Source organism: Plutella xylostella, chromosome 23 (assembly GCF_932276165.1).
Source record: "Plutella xylostella chromosome 23, ilPluXylo3.1, whole genome shotgun sequence".
Taxonomy (NCBI): Eukaryota; Metazoa; Arthropoda; class Insecta; order Lepidoptera; family Plutellidae; genus Plutella; species Plutella xylostella.
This window is the reverse complement of record NC_064003.1, coordinates 2254094-2274994: the sequence shown is the minus strand read 5'-3', so window position 1 is coordinate 2274994 and position 20901 is coordinate 2254094. Positions and strand designations below refer to the sequence as shown.

Here is a 20901-nt window from a genome sequence, read left to right as displayed (position 1 = left end):
AGTTTAATCCAATGGGGTACACAAAGCATCCTCGGCGAGTGACGTAGGTATCAACTGTATTTAACAATAAATAAAATACTATTATTTGCAAAAACATAGAAATGCAACAAAAATATACTTAAAACAGTACAAAAAGGCTTTATTGCTTATAGCAATCTCTACGACATAAACTTTACATACGTCCGGCGGCGGCGCACCCTGAGCAGTCAGCGGCCGGAGCTAATCTGACTGACTTTATCCTTGCATCACGGTAACCATCTCTAGATCAACTCTGTATGTATTTTAGGGTTACTTAGTTGAATGGCCAAAACGGAACCTTTATAGAATCATCCGCCTGTCTGTCTATATTTCTACGGAACCTTCATTGGTTATTCCGACTCGCATCTGGCCGTATATTTGAAACGATTTGGAAAATATTAAATTTATTTTTTTAACGACTATTAAACACCAATCGCAGAGAAGCTAAAGGAAACCCGACTGAGGTGGTTTGGGCATGTTATGAGGCGAGAAGATGACTACGCGGTAAAGAAAGCCATGCACATCCCAAGTCAATCGAGAGGAAGAGGACGACCACCAGCAACATGGTGGTCCAATATTGAGAAGGAGATGAAAGCCCAAAACCTGACCACATCGACAATCCGGGATAGAATATCCTGGCGCCGCAGTACGAGGAGGCCCGACCCCAGCTGAACTGGGAAGAGGGCAGGAGGAAGAAGAAGATTTTTTAAACGACTATTCCAATAGGATGTAAAAAATATTTTCGTATATTTTTATTTGCGAATAACTAAATACACAGCTTTGGTTTTGGTAAAGTCTAGGCTATGTTGAAGTTAAGTACTTACCTTACGTAAGTTTTATAGACTAAATACTAAAATAATTATTTTTTTTATTTATACAGTTTAATTTATGTCCTTAACCTTTTCACATAGTTTCACACCTGCAGCCGAACGAACATTGCAGGAGCTATCAATCACAACGGAAAAATACAACGGAGCTTTTTAACATCCTCATGACCTTAATATAACGTTGCGCAAAGAAAGTGCAAAACGGCATAATTGATCTAATTGGGTCCGCCAAGAAAAGCCTCACACTAGCGCTACCTTGACCTTCGCAGGATTATAAAGCTTATTTCAATAGAGCTTTAGCAGTCGTAGTGAGACTGTCCGGGGCGCCGTGTCCTGAGGGGCGGGGGAGGGGGCTGACGTTATTGCTAAACCGAAAACAATGCCAAATCTGTCCAGTCCTTATTAACACGTGCCGTCGCCTGCATACTGCAGTGATTGCGCATGTGGCCAGCGCCGATGCATGCGGCAAAACACCGGCCTTGACCCGAACCTTCATCCTACTAACATTAAACTGCATTTCGAGTCATACGGTATACGATACAAGCATGGGAACACTGCGCGCTTTCCCCACAGTGTTAGAATAATTGCCCTTAGCAGTACCGTGTAGTATAAGGCAGGGGCAGGGGTGGCAGCCGGCGCCGCCCGCAGTCGCCGGCGGGAGCGCGGGGAACGCGCGTCAGCTCAGTTATTCGGACTTTTGTTCGATACTGGCTTGTACGTTCAGCCGTCGCCGCTAGCATAAACTATGGGTACGTACACGCGATTCCACACAAAAAACACCTTTGTGCTTTTTTTGTTCGCTGTGCATTTGTGTGCTCGCAAATCTATTGATGCGTAATCCAGCTGCTTTGAGCATTAAACTCTGTGTGACAAAGAGCCGGGATTCGCAAAGTTTGTGTTGAAGTTTTAACGATTGATGCGGCAGTGTTTAGTTTTTGTGTGATTTGTGCTCGGTCGGAGAGTAATGTGGTTTCGTTTGCTTCAGAAATAGTCCCGGAAGGAAGGAACTTTCGTCTGGTTTCGGAACAGGAGCTGCCGGCATTGGCAGACTGGTTGGTGCAGTATATGCCAGAATCACTGAAGGTCAGTATTTATCTGCCGGCATTGAACCTGACATAATATCATCTGCAGTAATTAAGGCCTCTACATTTGTGATACCTAATTCTGTTTTTGGCACCCTGCCCTGTCGGACACATAACAACCTTCACACATAAATCTCTTTTTCAATTGAGATTGTTATGCGTTCTACTGATTTCAATAATAATATCCGTTTACGCAATATTATACTTATTACCTAAACCGTAACCATTATTAACTTAACGTATTAATATGAACAGGAAGATGAATGAATAAGTAACTTTAAAGTAAATTCTATTTCCATTTCAGTTTCATCAGACTATACAAACATATTTGAATAACAAAGTATGGGATTTTCATTTCTACGTGGCGAAAAACTGGCCGGAAGATCCGATATGTCTGCATTTCCCCGGGTCCACTGGCACGGTATGTCACTATTTATATTAAATTTTATTTGAGTACTACTAGTCGTATAGAAAATTTTATACGCTTTGTTCTCTGTAGTCAGTACCTATTTAGTATTATTTTTATTTTGCAATAAGTTTTTTTTTATAATCTCATACACCTAAATATTAATTAGTTTTCCAATAATGCTTCTTCAGTTTTATTTCATAACTTTTATGATTACCATTCTGATTTTATTCTAAATAAATAAATGCAATTTAAACTAGAACTGCAAAGCTCGCGAAAAGCTTCAATGACAGAAAACATAATAGGGGTCATTTAATTTCTCTTCTTTTCAAATTACTATTTAGTAAATTCATTATAGATCAGTATTCAGTGTTACAGAGCAAGCTAACATCGCATTCATGACGATAATTTTATTTAAAAAATACTTAGGTACTTGCTTCGTGATACTGAAAGTTCCAAATTTAGTGTTAGGTAAGGGTGGTCAAAATAAGTAATCATATTTAAAGTTTGATACCAATTTAGTGTTTTAGACAAGTAGGTACATTTTTAGAAGCTTTTTATTACCTATATGTGTAGAAATCCAACAGCTTCATACTAATAATCAAGATAATCTTAATTAAACTTATTTAGACAAAAAGCTAATTATAGGTTTTCACTTATAATTTCATAACTTAAGCAAGTAATAAACAAAAGTAGGTAAGTACGTTTCAAGTTCTTATCGTTTTATCGTTGTCTGCAGACGGATGGTTTTTGCTCTGAAAGCTTTCTTACGATCTCTCGATATTACGTGGACAATTTTTAATGGTTTTTTGTGATATAGGAAAGGATTTAATGCTATAAGAATTCAGAGATACTGTGTACATATTTTAAAGCTAGATTGTTATTTTAAATGAATAAAATATAGGTCTACGCATTCCTGAAAATTTAGGTAATTACTCTTTATTGAAGGTACAATAACAGGTTTACAGTCTTAAATATTCTGTGATAAATTTATAGTAAGGAAATGACGAATAACTTACCCACTTAATCCGTGATAACTATAATAATAATAATATGTGAGGACATCTCACACACTCCTATCCGACCCCAAGCTAGGCAGATCCTGTAATATGGGTATCGGACAGCTCATATATCTACACAGAATGTATAGATAGATAATTAATTATATACATATTCTTCACAGCAAGTAATTTATGCAACCTTCCTAACACCCAACACCATTCCGTTTCCAGCCGAACAGCGAAAACATCTACGAAAGCGTCACAATATTCTGTCCATCAGATAAGTCGGAACTGGTGGACCTGGTGACCTCCGAGGACCAGCTCCTGGACCTCACCGCTACGTTGTACCTGAACTACACGCACGAGGCCATCTTCAGCAGGCTGGAGAAGCACTACACGCCTGTGTACAAGATCGCCGGTGATATCTACGTCTGTGATAAAACGCCGGAGGATCCGGAAAATGAACAGTGAGTTGACGATTTTGTTCTTTCTTCCTTCATTTTGGTCTAAAGGCAAAAAACCCTTGAAAGAGACTGTGCTACCAGAGTATAATTATAAAGGTATATACCATCATGCTTTCTTAATGATTCATTACACTATACAAGCTCTATAAGTGTTCACTGACAGTAGAAGACTCTTTCATAGTAAAGTTTATAGGGTGCAGAAAAAACGAATCAGCTACACTCTCAACTCTCTAGCTAGACTTACTTAAAGGTCTGCCCACTGTGCTACATCTAGCCAAAATAATGTAATTTAATAAAGTGCTTTACTTTCAATGTATTACAATTACGTACATTAGCAACACAAATTAGCATACAACTCGCTACGGCTACGCCTCGCTACGCAACGCGGTGTAGCAGTGTCGTAGCAAGTCGTAGCTGTGGTTGAACTCTTTTAGATTAATTTCTGGCAACCTCAAACTCATTACAAATAAATCAAATCAAGGGGTTTAAAAAAAAACAGAGATATTATACCTACTTACCTAGTTTTCAATCATCTTATGTTTTTTTTCGAATAAAAACTACCTAAACCTCTCTCTTTTTCCAGATTGCCACCAAATGTGGAGCTTAGGAGACTGGGACCTGAAGATATGAGAGCTGTTTACCTCGACTACTCGGCCCCAGACTTAGAATGTAGGGAAATCTTTGAGAAACTAGTCGCCGAATTACCCGCGTACGGGATCTTCGTAGAAAGTCAATTGGCCGCGTGGATGGTGCAATCATACTACGGGGCAATGTTCGCAATGCACACCAATCCAGAGTTCCGTAGGAAAGGATATGGGATATTCTTAGCTCGGAGGTTAACGAAGGAGGTCCAAGCTCGCGGGTATAAATCCTTCGTGGTGATTCGTCCGGAAAACCACGCTTCCCGCGCTCTGTACACCAAACTAGGCTTCCGAAGGACTTTCCAAACGTTGCGGGCAGTTCTTCAGCCGCGCTGTCAAGAGGTGACTGATAGATAATTTACGAAAAGTTTAAAAATCTTGCCCCATTTTACCTACTCTAAAAGCTTAAGATTTTTATCTTTTACAAAAATGAAATTGTACTTAAGTGGCCTTATTTTATATTAAGACACAATGAGCCGCTTACTTGCCCTCTCTTTCTCAAACGTAGTTCTAGCTAATTTATTTTGTATGCGAGAATATGTTTCGTTCTCTTCACTGATATTCGCTCAACGCATCGCAGTATAATGTTTAATTAGGGATGTGATTATGATTGAATGTTACTGGTTGGGAGGTTGGCCACGCTAGCAACAGCCAGCTTGCACGCTATTCTTCCACCAAATTTTCGGAATTATTTTTAAATAATACCTACAAACTATTTTTTTAATAAAATAATATTTTGCTAACTGCAATGAGACTGTTTCATTTGTGCTCGTCAAGGTAAAATATAAATTGTATCATTTTGTCTTAAAATGTGTTGTTAGGAAACAGGGATTGCTCTGAAGTCTACATAAATAAAACTAAATTATTTAAGTACAGGAAGGAGATTCTGAGAGATATTTACCTAGGTACCTAATAAGTATTATGCATCACTAGACTCTACCCTACAAGCTAGCGAGCTACAAGCCGTAGACTGGCGGGAGACTGCACTGGACCGTCAGAAGTGGCGATCTCTTGTATCGGACTCACTTCGGGTTGCTTAGCCAGCGGAGTAAGTAAGACTCTACCCTGAACTGGCTAAAAACTGGATTGGGTACCTACACACTAAAATTTTTATCAAATTGTACCTATCTAAGTCCTAAAATTGCTATAGGTAGTCTTTACTTCATAAGTGGGTTATCTTGAAGTACTAACCTACGTACCATATTGAAAATGAAAATGAAAATAGTTTATTGTTCAAAAACATTACAATACAATAAAATAGCCAGAGCCCCTGTGCTAGGTTAAAAACCTGTATTACTGGGTACTCCGCCCCACTACCAGCACATTATATTCGTCAAAATGAAATGAACAAGAAAAATTACTTAAGTAATATTCTTGAGTCGATGATAAACAATACCGTAAATCAGTCCCGGCAGGGTTCGTTGGATGTAATGGGACACTCTATTCGTTGGAAACCTTCGATCATAAAGTTGGAAACACTCTTCTCTCTCTTCTTCTCTCTCAGCCTTCTGTAGTCCACTGTTGGACATAGGCCTCTCCTAACGATCGCCACCCCAAACGGTCACCCGCCATCTGCATCCAGCGGCTTCCCGCTACCTTCCGCAGATCATCAGACCAACGGGTTGGGGGGCGACCGACACGCCGTTTGCCGACACGGGGTCTCCACTCCAGAACCTTTCTACTCCAGCGGTCGTCGGCTCTGCGGGCTACGTGGCCAGCCCATTGCCACTTCAGCGTGCTAATCCTTTTGGCTATGTCGGTAACTTTAGTTCTCCTGCGGATTTCTTCATTACGAATCCTATCTCGCAGGGACACGCCTAACATAGCCCTTTCCATAGCACGCTGAGCAACTCTGAGCTTGTGGATAAGCCCTTTGGTGAAGCACCACGTCTCGGCTCCGTAAGTCATCACTGGCAACACGCACTGATTGAAAACGTTTGTTTTCAGACACTGAGGTATGTTTTCAGTGAAGATGTGTCGTAATTTCCCGAACGCTGCCCATCCGAGTTGGATTCTACGAGCTACCTCTTTATCGAAGTTGGATTTACCTAATCGGATCACTTGTCCTAGGTAGGGATACTGATCGACAACTTCGATGGTGACACCTCCTACAGTTACGGGCGATGATGAAACATGTTCGTTCGACATGACCTTTGTCTTGTCCATGTTCATTTTCAGCCCAACTTGTTTAGAGGCATCATTGAGGTCTGTGAGCATTTCGCCTAACTCCTCCAGCGTTTCCGCCATAATAACTATGTCATCAGCAAATCGTAGATGAGAGATATATTCGCCTGGAAACACTCGGGAATTTAGAATTTCACTTATAAAATGTCACTTTCGGGAAAACTCAGGAAACCAACTTCAAGGTTTGAATCATTATTCTGAAGATCGGATGAGATATTTTTTCGTTCTGGCAACATTTATAAATGTTTGTCTATGGTATTTTTATTGTCTGTCAGTTCAGTGTCACTGTCAAACTGACATTATTTTTATTAAAATATCAACAAAATGGTAGAATGCGTGTTTTCTGAAATTACTGCCTGAATTGTTGTGATTTTATGAATAGAACTGATATAATTTAGTGAGATTTTAAAATGACTAGTTTAATTGACAAAATTGAGCTTCTAATTAAAAGAGAGAAGACCTCCCCGGACAGAAAAAAGAAAGATGAACCCGCAAAATCCTCAAGTGAAATTCTGTCCGAACTTTTCAGTGTTTTCAATGCTGACCCGCCAAAGATTGAGGAGCTCTCTTCTAAAAAGTCCAAAAAGAGTAAAAAGAAGCACAAGAAGGAGAAGAAGAAGCGCAGTCGCAGCAGCGGCAGCGATGACTCCGACCGCAGTGAGTACTCGCGCAAGCGGAAGAAAAGGAAAAAGAGTAAATCTAAGAAGCACAAAAGTAGCCGAGACTCGTCCCGCTCTCGCTCCAGCTCCCCCACACACATCAAACCCGACCCCGACTTACTCAAAATAAAAGCTGAAAGAATCAAAACTGAGAAGGTTAAAGAAGAACCTAAGGTTAAGTCTGAGCCTAAAGAAGAGAAACATCGGAGGGTCTCTGTCAAAAGCGAAGACCCAAACAACGTAAGCATCTGTGTGGACAGTTACGATCTCAGCAGCATTCCCCTGCCTGATGACTGTAAACTGGACAGCAATGACCTAAGACGTCAGTTGGACAGCAAAAAGAATGAACATGCAGAAAATGATAAAACGAAAGGGAAAATTCAAATAAAGAACCTGAAGTTCAGTGCAGTGTTTGAGGAAACTGTCAAGAAGGCTGAAGAGGAACGCAGGAGAAAGGCAGAAAAGACTGAGGAAGGAGAATACACAGACTCATCTAGTTGTTCCGATAAAGAAGACTTTTCCAACCCACAGTTCCCACGGTCGTCAGACCCTGGGGGCATACTGAAGAAACAAGCTGCAGAAAAAATGTAAGATTCATATTAACAGATTTCTATTCAGCTATTACCTATTTATTGCTAAGATAGTCCTTATAATTTTAACTACCACTTCATAAAAGTAGGTATACATAAATAAGCTGTGGTGTATCCAAAATGTTCAGAAATATAAAAGCTCCTTGGGGAGTCCAGTTGACAATTCCTGTAATTGATGATATATCTAAAGTAAATATTATTATTATTATTATTATTTGATACTTAAATATATACATATAAAGATGTTTTCAATACATTATCATAAGATCACTTCATTTTTTTCAGACCTGAAGATGACACAAATAGTTCAAAAAAGAGAGACATAGATAAATCATCTAAAAAAGACAGGAGCAGATCACATAAGAGGTTTGACCATTTTTCTATTACCAAACTATATGCCAATGCTATGTTTTTGCTGTCCTATGGTACCCGGGTGGCACAATGGGCCGTGACAAGAGTGCACCACACAATCCTGTCCTCAGCAACTGCCCTGGCTTCTGAACAACTCAATATTATGGGAGTCTCATAAAATCTAACTTCATACTGTTTTGTCTTTTTATTCTTCAGAGATTATGTGGGTATTTCACCCTGATTGGCTTTGTATTTCATTCTTATCAGTATTAATTAGATTGAGCCAACTCTGGGCATAACATCAAACTTTTATGACCTACACTGTCTGACTTTATATCATGTGCTGCATGATTTTGAGGTCTGTGATTATGGAATTAAATTCTTATGGACATGTATAGTGGTAACTAGCTGTTTAGCCACCCAAGCTATGTTGACTCATGCCCTGAGCCAAAAAGTTTCCATATTCTTTCTTTTCAACAATATTTACATTCTGCTTTACAGATCCAGATCCCGCTCATCCCGTCGTGACCATTCCTCCTCCCGTCGAGATCACTCCCACTCTCGACACAGAAGTCGTTCTCGACACCGCAGTCGCTCTCGACACCGCAGTCGGTCAAGGCATCGCAGTCGTTCAAGGCACCGCAGTCGCTCAAGGCATCGCAGTGGATCGAGGCACAGGTCGTCCGGGAGAAGGTCAAGGTCGCCGCGGCACCGGTCCAGGCATCTGTCACCACGGCATAGGAGTCGCAGGTATGAAAAGTATTCTTCTTGGATAAAAAGTGTACTCTTAAGAGTAAGAGGTGCAGAAAGGCAGCCTCGTCAAATGACGTATTACATATTCCTATTCTCACATCCTGGCCATTCAGCAACTGACGCTAATCTGTCTGGCCAAGTAGTTTTTGAAAGGGTATAAAGCATGAATATATTATATTCAACAGCCTAGCAGATACCTTTCATCATGATGTTTCTCGAATTAGGGCTAGAAAGATTGAAGATGCAACAATAAATACCCTGGCTACACTAGGACTAGGACTAGATACCTTGCCTCTACTTCAATAGCCATAGAATCACCAATGATTCACCAAATCCATCCTCTACATTCCAGATCACCAACAGGCGTGCGCCTAGCGGACAGCGAGAAGAAACGCCTTCTCGAAGTGGCTCGACGCAACGCCATCAACATGTTGAAGAACGGGCTGGTCCCCGCCGGCGCCGCCGCGCTGCCGCCGCACACGCGGAGCCAGGTCATGGCCGCCATACAGTCTGGGGGTGAGTGGTTTTTCTACGTACAGTCAGCTGCATAAAGTAGCTGTACATTTTTGTACCTTGTCTAACTCACAAACTGCCTATTCAAATATTGACAGTTGGTTATGTAAGTAGTTTGACAAGGTACAAAAGTGTATAGCTACTTATGCAGCTGACCGTACATACACGACTGTTATTCCCAAAGTGGTGACTGGCTAGTGAGACTTCATCCAATTTTCGCAGTACACAGTACAGTAGTAAAGTTACACAGTTTGCATTTGGCGCGCCGTTTTAAAATTAGTACAATGAACATAGCGCGGATGCTGAATAGCATCTAGATGTGCTGGTTTCCTCACTATGTTTTCCTTAACTGCAATGAAGTAATTTACAAACAGTATCAAAATGGATGCTGGACTCATTGAATCTCGCCACTAATTCCGACTCTTCCCACTTATGCAACACCCATGATGCGTGGGACCTATTTAGACTCTAGTGTTTTTCAACAACATAATAACCAAATTCAATAACCAGCCTACTAATATCCTCTTTCACAGGTAAATCCGTGGACGAGCTGACAGACTTCTGCAAGCACCTGTCCAAGAAGGAAGCGCTCGGAGAGTTGTCTTCAGTGTCGTCTCATGACGACGACAGTGAGAACGAAGACACGCTGGCTTTCCACCATCCATTCTTGGTGAAGGAGAAGGCTCCTATTGTCATGAATATAAGGGTGAGTTCTGATAAAGAATAGGGCATCAGATCATCAGAATCTATGTTTCGGGCCAATATAAATCTACATCACTTTCTAGCTGCAACAATTGAAATAAAAAAACTACAAGTATAGACTTAACGTACTAAAATATGGTTATGGTTCATCAGACAGTCATCATCAAATAAAAAACGTTCATATACGTTTTAAAAAAAATAAACATACACGTTTATTAATTACAAGCACACCATGTGTTTGCAATGAATAAACGTATTTCTTGTTTTTCAGTTTTCTCTCTTTCTTTCATAATGGCATTTAGATTAAATTACTGAGGTGGCATTACATTTCCTTCTATGTTCCATTATTTATATTGTTTCTGTATCTCACTAAACATCTTCTTACTCATACTTTTCCCTTTACCAGGGCGGCGCGCCCCTCCCCGTGAAGTCCACAACACTAGCAGTCGCCAACAAGGAGGAGCTGCGCCTGCAGTTCCCCGTGTCGTCCGGCTCGCAGCATAGAGACACCGAGTGGGTGCCCGTGTCGCCGAAGAAGGACGCCAGTAATGTGAGTGTGAACGGTTTTTGTATGGAGCTATAGTCAAACTATAAAGTCCTGACTTCAAAGAGTGCGATTTTGCTTAGACTTTTTATGATCATCAGTTATTTACTTGCTTTTACATACATTTTAAAAATAAAATACCGATTAATTATGGATTTTTAACGGATTTAGTGCCAATTTCACCATTCTCGGTTATCTAACCGACAGGGATTGATTTATAAATTAAACGTCATCTCCATATAAAATTCATGACAGATGTGTCAAAAGTTAACCATTACTCCCTGGTTATGCTCTAACAGAGAATGGTGAAATTGGCACTTATCCTTTAATTAATATAACAGATCAATAAAATACCATCTTAAAAAAATAGTTAGGATCCACTTCCGTTTTCACGACTTTATAGTTGGACTGTATACTGTATATATACAATAGTTAGTCGCCTTAAAAAACCTTGGGATTTTTGGGGTTAAAAAGTAGCCTATAGTAATTACGTTGATCCAAGATGTCAGCTTTCTATATATACCAAATAGTTTTTCCGAGAAGGAGCAACAAAACTCCATACTTACAAACTTTGATATAAAAAAACAGACCTGCAAAACTTATGCCTGGACCATAAAAATCAGAATATAGTATTCATTATTGTATAAACATTTTTGCTCTTTGCTTCAGAAAGTGCAAAAACTTGGCAATGGAAAAGGAGCGAATAGTTTAGATAAAAGTAAAACGGTAACTACATATTACAGTAATTGTAATTTTGTAATTTTCTCCTCATTTGTAATTTTCTCCTTGTTATATCATTTGTAATTTTCTCCTTGTTATATGTTCTGTTTGTAATTTATGCACTTTCCCCTTTTCTTGTATAGTTTCTCTCCTCCGAGGTAGTCTGGAAGAAATTACTCTTAGTAATAAGGCCGCCATTTGTACCGTCTATATTGTACATTTCCTTGTGTAATTTATGTTTGTGTGTGCAATAAAGAATTATCTATCTATCTACAGTTTTAACTATTTACTAAATACTAATCAAAATGGGCATATTGGGCATTGTAACCTTTGTAGATGGAAATTATATTATAACTTTGAGATTATATCTGTTTAGTACATAATTATTTAGATGAACCCCTCGTAGGTATAATACATTTTATGCTTTGAATATGACTACTATAGCTTAGAGCTTAATATAAATTATTAATGGGTACATTTTTTGTTTCAGCAAATCGCTAAACTGAATTCGAAACCTCCAAAGCCAGCCCCCGTTCCAGCAATAGCTGATAAGTAAGTTTTTAAGTTGCATGTTACTATTACAACTTTACAACCATCCATCTCAATTCGGAGTAATCATTCAGTAATAAATCTCAATATTGGATGGATTATAGGTCGCACCGGAGAAAAAAAAGCTCCTGACTGCCACTGCATTCAATCGTGGCCATTATTCAATGGTATCGAAGATGTCACTATGTTTTAATTTGAATATTATTTGGACTAAAGTTCAGGCGCAACACGACAGACTTGACCTTGGGTTTTCCCCTTAGGCAAAAAAACCTGATAATATCCTAGACTTTCAACTACATTTTTAACTCCTTGAATCATTGATGAGAAAAAATACATATTATATAAGAATATTCTACCTATCTATATATCTATAGTATGACGCCTGTATAACGCTAAGACGTGTGTGTTCCAGGCCAGCTATTCCCGCCATCATGCCGGCGCCGCCGCCGGAGCCGCAGGTCTCCAACACCGCTATGGCGCCCTTCATCACGGGATTCTCATCCAGTGCAGGTGAGTATTGTTATTTAATTAGTGATGTGTATCTGAATGGTACGTTAATGAATTGTACGGAGTACGTCAGACGTATAAGGGAATAACATATTACATACTCCAGGCCAGGCTCACGTAAAACATTCCAACTTTAACTTGTACATTTACTGCCAGTTTCAATACTCTATCTATCGATAGCTGACGGTTGCTATCATACGACTTTGACACATAAAAAGTTGCATTCCGTCAAACAAGTTGCATTCCGTCAAAATCGTATGAAGTCACTGTCCGCTATCGATAAATAGCGATTGAAACGGGCAGTTACTGTATAATCTGCAATTGAAAGAAACAGATTTTAAGGCAGCCTATGTTCACCAGAGCACAGCAGGGTAGCAGAGCTAACTACTTTGACATGCAATTTCATTAGGCTATTAAAACCTCGCACCACTCTGCTCTGGTGAACAGGCAGCTTACGAATAATAATGTTAAAAATTCCCATTTTATTCTGAAGATGTGAATGATTATTGCAGTGCTGCAGAGTACGCCGGCCGCGACGCCCGCGCCGCTCGCGCTGCCCGCGCCCGGCCCGCAGGTGTACCCGCCGGGAATCGAGCCGCCAAAGATTGTGAGTTATATTATATTCTTTCATGAAGTAAAATTATTCGTAATGCAAAATATATTTTTAGAATCTACCCCATTATGTGTTTTATATAGAACTAGCTATTCCCGCGCGCTTCGCTTCGCCTTAAAAAGTTTTCCCGTGGGAATTCCGGGATAAAAAGTAGCCTATGTTCTTTCCCAGGGTCTAGACCGTATGTGTACCAAATTTCATTCAAATCCGTTCAGTAGTTTTGGCGTGAAAGAGTAACAGACAGACAGACAGACAGACAGACAGACACAGTTACTTTCGCATTTATAATATTAGTTAGTTAGGATATGGAAATTGATTTCATATTGGAGTAGCTTTCCATCTTGCATAACTTTATTATTCACTCACAACCCATTCATACTTACTTATATAGTAGGTATGTCTGATTTCTCGGCATGGGAAAGGTTAATATTTTATGTTCTGTTTCAGGACATCCGAGCAATAGTATCTGAGAAGTTGTCTATGATTCGCAAAGAGCAAGAAAAGAGTGAAATGAACTTTGTTCGCGGGGTAAGTTTCAATATTTTATAGCATCAATGCCAGACATGCCAACAGTGGTTTAACATTGAAGTTATTAAAATTATTCATGTAAAAAATACTTCTTATATCAAATAATGTTGTGATAAAAGCAATCTCTGGAATAATTCTGATGCAGTTGCGCTGAATGTTTTTGTTATACAGTTGACAGCATGACAGCCACAGATAAATATGAATGAAGTGACAATTGAAAAACCTAAATCTATATATTATATTTTTCCACAGTTCGGAACTAAAGAGTCGAGGAACTTGGGTCAATTCACCGGATCCACCGGGGCTCAGATACTCACGCCAAGGGAACTGGCTAGCGGGACGCAAGCTTGGGCCAAGAAGGTATGTGGATGCTTGCATTATGAACAAAATGATGTGGGTCTAAAGACCTATTTTGTATGAGGTGCTGCTTTTCAGTTGGCTGTTTGATGGATGGGGTTAGGATGGTATTCGTTATGATTTTAAAAGTAACCCCCGTACACTCGTACAGTGTACTTGTACGTCTGAGATAAAATACCTATTTTACATAGAAACTTTGTACATAAATTCACCTGTTTATCTCCAGTACTTATGTAAGAGCAGATTTGTGATGTCACTGATACTACTACTAATACACTGATACATTGAATTTAGGCAAATGAAGTAGATGATTCATATTTTATAATGTCACATTTGTGCAATAAAGTAATCATAAATAATAATAATAATATGGATAAAATTAATGGGTTTCTTTATATCATGATGTCACTGAAAAGCAGCGCCGAAATACAAAATATCCGAAGCCTGTTGTGATTGGATCTAGTCCAATACATACAGGCTTACTTGAGAATCGCTTATTAAGTTTCAAATAAAACCTATACCCTGGTGCTGTCACATTTTAGTTAACTTTTAAATATGGCGTAATAATCTATTCTAGGAAAGTTTCCTAATTATTGTTCTCTTACCATTACTATACTATAGATTGGCAAGTTGCTTGGCGACCCTCCTTGCGGGGTGAAAGACGCGGAGGGGACGAGGTACCTAAGACGACAGCGGATAGCGGGAGGGTAGCGGGGAAGGGCAACGCGTGCACTGCATGTCATTGTTACGGCAGTCTCGGCCGCGCAGCCGAGGCGGCCACATGTCTTATATAGTCTGTCATAATTTGAGTGCGACCCACATGAGATCATTGATCCTGAGACCATTAGTCTTAGGATGAGTGTTGAGGCCTTTTTAATATTATCATTATATTATTATTAGGTATCTATAATTCGTCAACAAAATAACGTTAAAAACAACAAATCGTAGAATGTCTCAATATAGGGGCTTCTTGTAGAACAGCGTACCGGATCAGTCATGCTAGGCGGCTAAAGGTTGGTACTGCGCAGTCAGATACGAAAAAGTAAACAACAAAGAAGAAGAGTCCATATGACAGTGCGTCAGTTGTCAGTTCTTGTAACTAGGAAAGCAACCAAAATTTATGTGATTTAATGAAAGTAATTAATGAGCAAAACACAGAGAAAAATTACAAAATTGATGAAATTTTGAAAGAAAATGGTCATATCGTGCTTCGCCTACCCCCATACCACCCGGAATTAAATCCTATTGAACTTGTTTGGCGGTACGTGAAAGGCGAGCTCGCAAGAACGTCGATTGACTCTAACTTAGATAAAGAGATAAAAGACTTAGAGTTGCTTTTCTCTAATTATTCGCCTAAAAAGTGGAGAAATTGTGACGACCATGTCATAAAAAATTAAGACGAATATTATAAATCTGATAGAGTATTTGACGATGTATTGGACAGGACGGTATGTTATTGTTTATTTATAATTTATTGTAAATTAAACATAAATTGGTTTTTGTCTTAGATTTATAATTGAAGTTAATGAAAACGATGATGAAGATGAGGATGACGACGACGATGAACAAGTTCAAACAGAGAGTGAACATGAAAGTGACATGGAAATTGATTTATAAAATAAAACACTTTTACATAAATAAATTCAAATTGGTAAATATTCTGAAGGTAAACATCCAAATTTTAATGCTGTCAAACTATAAATTTTAAGCTAAATATGACATTTACGGGAACACTCATAGAATAAAATTTTACTTACGTCAGAAATAGTTACTAGCTATCGCGAGATTAATCCGGGCACACTTTTCTACGTGTGTAGCATGTCGTGCTACCTCGCCCCCGCCACTTCTTTCACCCCGCAAGGAGGGTCGCCAAGTAACTTGCCGCATTATATATTGATCGCTTCTTCTTCTTCGCTCCTTATGCGACTGTCCTATTATTTACCAAGTCTTTAGTGTCATCTCCTACCTTCATTTGTCACTATCAAAATATAATTATGTGTCACTCACTATATTTTCTCCTCTGATGACAGTTGACTTAAATGTTAGCTAAACTTGACGATTTGGTAAATATAACCGCCGGGAAAGTGAACTTGACTTGGTTAAGTTTTGTCTGAGATATAAAGCCTCGAATTCACTAGGGCACAAGTTCTGAGACTGTTACAGAACATCTACGGTGCGTGTTCTCAGAACATTTTGGTAACATGTCGTGATACATTTTGCTTGTCCACACCAGCAGTCTCCGCCGACATGTCGCCCGAGGAAGTCAATTTAGTTTTTTCTACGGGCATGATGATGCTAGAAGTCGCGCACGCGTCCACACTCTGCAACAGCGGTCGCTAGACACAAAGTTCTCTGTGCGCTAGACTGATGTCGCAGGAAGTTCTGTCTCGCGAGCCAAAACACGCAACCTGTTCTGCGACACGTAGATGTCGCTGTATAGTCGACGTCGCGGCGACACGTAGACGACATGTGCCTAGACAGGTTCTGCGACAATTTGTTGCCTAGTGAATACGAGGCTTAAAGCTTCTTGATAAATGTGGCAAGCACCAGGGAAGGTTTTGTTGGACACTTGAAGCGCTCAAATGAGTTTTATTTCAGCCCGGCCGCCGGCTGCTCGCAGACTGCCGCCTCAGAATAATCACGACATGCGTTCAGAACATACCGTTGCTTTGTTTAATAACCGGCGGATTAACTTGGCATCTGACCAGCTTACTTACTTGACACCGTATCAGGATTCAAGCCGGACCACCAGTAGATTACCTGTATCTGCAATAATCTGCATAACAACTCCGCTCATGCAATTTCATTGGTCGATATTACTTCATACACTGCTCCGCTCTGGTGGCCTAAGTGTCAGTTAAGCTGGGGAGAATCCAAGTTAATCAACCCGTGTACGGATTGTATATATGTACTGTACACCCAATTAAGTTTAATTTAAATGTATGTAACATGTCATTTACACAGTATGTGCTAAATTAATTAGCGACGGTATGCTCTGAACTCCAACAGTGTTATTTATTCTGACCTTCCAATTTGATCATGAGATGGTTAAAGCATATTTTTATCAGGAACTTCTTACAAGTTATACATACATGTATTTTAACCATTGCATGTATCAAATTCAATTCGCTATTCGTGTAAAGAGAGAACTTTCGTTAGTTCACTCCTTACACATTTTAGAATGTTCTAGAAAGATTCGTGATGATAATTAGTGTGCCACTCGTGTGGCATTCTAAATATCATCCGTTGATGATCACATTGCAAACAAATATTCAGTTTTCCCCTTATATCACATAATTATTAAGTATATTCATATATAGTTGATATTTATTTATGAAGTTTATTCAAAGTAGCAGTAGTTATTTGGCCTATTTTTTATTATTAATTCTTTCAAAAAGAGTAATTGAAAAGCCCTATAATAATATTAAAAGTATTTATTCAGTATATTATTTTTCAATAACATAATATAAATTTGTAACTCATAACTATCAGCAAATTTAAGTTTCAACAGCTGTAAATTAGGTAATATTATTTAAATAAAAGTTATTGGAAAGGCTCAATTATAGTAAAATATTCTATTTATATATATTATAAGACTATGTGTTTCTTTGAACCGTTAAAATGCGTACATATTATTTATCGTGGCTTATAGTTTTGTTTATAATGTATGTTCCACTTTTGGATTGAAGGATAATGAAAACTGTAAGCCACTCTCAAAGTTGCATTATCGCTTCAGGTATTTTGAAGGTTCTAAGGCACGCATAGTGTTTGATGGGGAATTCTTGAATATTTGTTGCAGCTTTTAGCTATAGAGGTGAAATGCGCGCTACGTTAGCCGGTCAGCTCGGTTATTGCAAACACTTCGGAGGTAAGTATTCACGTTAGGGGCACAAACAACCAACTTCTTAAGGTTAATTTTGATAAAGTTTCTGATTCCAGACTTGCAGGCCAATATCATTTGAGCAATCGTGTATGTTTTGGTTTTTCTAATCTCTTCTAGATACCAGTAAAATAATATATTAATTACTGTCTCTCTTATTGAATCTTGACAAACTTCTTGAAACTTCAGTAAACTCAACGTAATTCCACCTTTAATAGCAGTTTTTTCATCTTCCTCTAAACTCAAATAAACCAATATTCATCAAGAACACCAACAAAATCTAAACCCACCGTCACACTCAAACCCCACCAACTCAAAAACCCCCAACTAACCTCTTCCACCCCTCTAGGACCAACTGACCCGAGCCGCCCCAGTAGCCGGGGGCATGGGAATGCACCTCCTACAGAAGATGGGCTGGACGCCTGGTCGCGGGCTCGGCAAGGAGGGCACGGGCGCTCTTCAGCCGCTGCTTCTGGAGGTGAAGCTGGACACCAGGGGGCTGCAGGCCAAGGAGGAGGCCGCGGGGCGCGGGGGGGTGAGTGTAGTTGTATTGTAGGGCTGTTTGGAGCTATGCGCTCCTGGTACTTGTGGTTCGGAAGAATAGGCTAGTTTGCTAGTGATTTTTGCGCTCTTAAGAGTTATGCGCTCCTGGTAATTTGGTATGATTTCAGAAGAATAGGTTAGTGTCTTAAATTGTAATTTTTAGTCCGCTTTGTTAATAATACCATGTGGTTTCTAAATTACTGTCTAAAATACGAACTAAATAGAATTTAAATGGAAACTACCCTATTGAACTGAAAAGTGTACATCCGCATAAGAATGCATGAGAGACCTGTCATAGTCAGTAAATGACATAGTAGAGAAATAGCGTTCCTTAAAACAGTAGACGAGCGAAAAGAAAGCAGTAACAAATGACGACAGACCAGTCGACGTAAGTAAACATCACACTAGAGGCGTTGCGTCTCTATGGCGCGGGCACTTACGGACTGAGGGCGCGGGCTCGGCAAGGAGGGCACGGGAGCTCTTCAGCCGCTCCTGCTGGAGGTAAAGCTGGACACCAGGAGGCTGCAGGCCGAGGAGGAGGCCGCGGGGCGCGGGGGGGTGAGTGCAGAGCTGTGTGGTAGGATTCAGAAGTATAGATTGGTTTGTTAGCGATTGTTGCGCTCTTTAGAGCTATGCGCTCCTGGTAAGTGTAGTTCAGAAGAATAGATTAGTTTCGAGTGTAGGGCTGTTTGGAGCTATGCGCTCCTGGTAGGTGTAGTAGGGTTCAGAAAAATATATAGGTTTATACATAATAGGAGTTGTAGTGATCTGGCTACTGATGCGGTCCTGTCACCATCAATGGATGGAAGCTTGGAAAATTGTTGGCAGCTTAACGCAACGCAATTTATTTTATGGTAAGTAGTGTAGGTATCCAGTTTTTATGTGTACTATCATTTGCAAGAATGATATGAGCAAGCAAACGATTGGTTGCCAATTTCATTTTGCCAAGGTTATTTAAACATTATACATATATAGCAACATTCCATTGTTTTGGCAGTCCCACTATAATTAAAACATACTTGCTAATCATTTATTATTAGCAAACCACCCACTTTTCGTTGCACTACTTATATGGATCTTTATGTCATGTTTTCCTTTTTACCACAAAATTCACGGCTCTAATTAATTTATAAAAATAATATAGGTAAACAATACCACCCTTATCTTCTGCAGGGTAAGGTCCAACGCGGCCCAGCCCGCGCACCCAATCCTCACCAAATACATTACCATCCAATAACCACCCGTATCCCCCACAGAACAAGGGCCCCCGCGGCGCACACCGCCCCGCCAAGCCGGGCGGCGGCCCCGCGCCCCTGGTGGCCGGCGGGAAGCACCCCGTGTCTCTGCTCGGAGAGTACTGTTCCAAGCACAAGCTTGGCCCGCCCGAGTACAATCTGTGCTTCGAGTGTGGGCCGGATCATAAGAAGAACTTCTTGTTTAAGGTATGGCTGAGAGTAATGAGTGAATGACCAACTTCTGGCTGGAATGTGATGAAAGAACAGTTGCTTGATCACCGATAAATTTAACCAGTGTATGCAGTTAACAGATAAATAACAAATTTCCGACTTACACCCACATTTTAGTCTTTACCATAACTGTTTCAGCACAGGACGCAAAACAAGACAATAGTTATTTTGCCATGTCTTGCCGTACGCCCCATGCTAGGAATACCACATACTCGGTTATAAATTGTAATGCTTTCTGCAGGTGAAGGTGGCCAACACAGAGTACCAGCCGGCGGTGGCGAGCGCCAACAAGAAACAAGCGAAGGCAGACGCCGCGCAACTCGCCCTGCAAAAACTTGGGATTTTAACATGAATATTAATTTTATTACTCGAGTTTTGCAAAGCTAATTTTACAGTAGAACAAACGATTGTGATGGTGTAAAATCTAGAAAACAAATGAACTTAGCTAATCTAACCCATCAACCAGAAAACATAGCCAATGCCCCATTGTTTTTTAATAACGATCATAAAAATGTAACCATAACAAATGATACTATAAAATCTCATTTTATTCCGCTACTAAGTTAGCTTTGCACAACTAGGCAGTAGACATCCACTATTAACCCACATAATAAAAAATATTTTAATTCCAGGGTCTTGGATCAACAATTACACATTTTATAGTCAATAGTATGTGTTATTCGATAAGGCAATAAGTTAAAGTTACACTAGATAGTTTGAAGTAGGTTTTATAGTGATATTTAAAATTAGTTTCAGTTTTAGGCACCTTGCTAGTTGATTGCTGAATACATTGTATTTAATAAAGTTAATTTTGTTTCATTTTGCATATTAAAATAAATAAAATACTCCTTTAACTAACAGTTGTCTAACAAGATTTTAATCACACTATCCAGCATATTTGAGTATTAGGTTGTTAAATTTTCTGGTTTTACCAACACCAATCCTTATCAGTACGACAAATTGATGATTTTATGAATATGATAGTTCGGCTGTAAAAATAGAA

The 20901-nt window shown here is 39.5% G+C and overlaps 2 protein-coding genes across 4 annotated transcripts; both read left to right on the top strand.

The window, feature by feature from the left end:
- Positions 1-1167: 1167 nt before the first annotated feature.
- Positions 1168-5188, top strand: LOC105383649. The gene is made up of 5 exons (XM_011553740.3): positions 1168-1594; positions 1831-1928; positions 2232-2348; positions 3566-3801; positions 4382-5188. The coding sequence occupies exons 1-5, from the start codon at positions 1591-1593 to the stop codon at positions 4794-4796; spliced, it is 870 nt and encodes a 289-aa protein (XP_011552042.3). The 5' UTR covers positions 1168-1590; the 3' UTR covers positions 4797-5188.
- A 1747-nt stretch (positions 5189-6935) lies between these two features.
- On the top strand, positions 6936-20702 carry LOC105389052 (protein Son). 3 transcript variants are annotated; one of them, XM_048629423.1, is made up of 15 exons: positions 6936-7869; positions 8158-8238; positions 8725-8973; positions 9329-9492; positions 10023-10195; positions 10598-10741; positions 11405-11461; positions 11946-12007; positions 12417-12514; positions 13024-13118; positions 13572-13652; positions 13905-14012; positions 18239-18424; positions 19689-19874; positions 20140-20702. In XM_048629423.1, exons 1-15 carry the CDS (start codon positions 7034-7036, stop codon positions 20248-20250), a joined length of 2631 nt encoding a protein of 876 aa, XP_048485380.1. In that variant the 5' UTR covers positions 6936-7033; the 3' UTR covers positions 20251-20702. The 3 variants fall into 3 exon arrangements, with proteins under 3 accessions (XP_048485380.1, XP_048485381.1, XP_048485382.1); XM_048629424.1 differs by lacking the exon at positions 11405-11461; XM_048629425.1 differs by lacking the exons at positions 19689-19874; positions 20140-20702 and adding an exon at positions 17809-17877 and having other exon boundaries at positions 18239-18380.
- Positions 20703-20901: the final 199 nt, after the last annotated feature.

What these genes read in the sequence shown, in the direction of transcription:
- LOC105383649 (XM_011553740.3), top strand. An exon ending in TCCCCGGGTCCACTGGCACG is followed by an intron (nt 2,349 to 3,565) that starts GTATGTCACTAT and finishes TTCCGTTTCCAG; the next exon opens with CCGAACAGCGAAAACATCTA. An exon ending in GAGGATCCGGAAAATGAACA is followed by an intron (nt 3,802 to 4,381) that starts GTGAGTTGACGA and finishes CTCTTTTTCCAG; the next exon opens with ATTGCCACCAAATGTGGAGC.
- LOC105389052 (XM_048629423.1), top strand. Translation starts at nt 7,034, where the DNA reads ATGACTAGTTTAATTGACAAAATTGAGCTTCTAATTAAAAGAGAGAAG. An exon ending in CGCAAGCTTGGGCCAAGAAG is followed by an intron (nt 14,013 to 18,238) that starts GTATGTGGATGC and finishes CCACCCCTCTAG; the next exon opens with GACCAACTGACCCGAGCCGC. An exon ending in AGAAGAACTTCTTGTTTAAG is followed by an intron (nt 19,875 to 20,139) that starts GTATGGCTGAGA and finishes TGCTTTCTGCAG; the next exon opens with GTGAAGGTGGCCAACACAGA.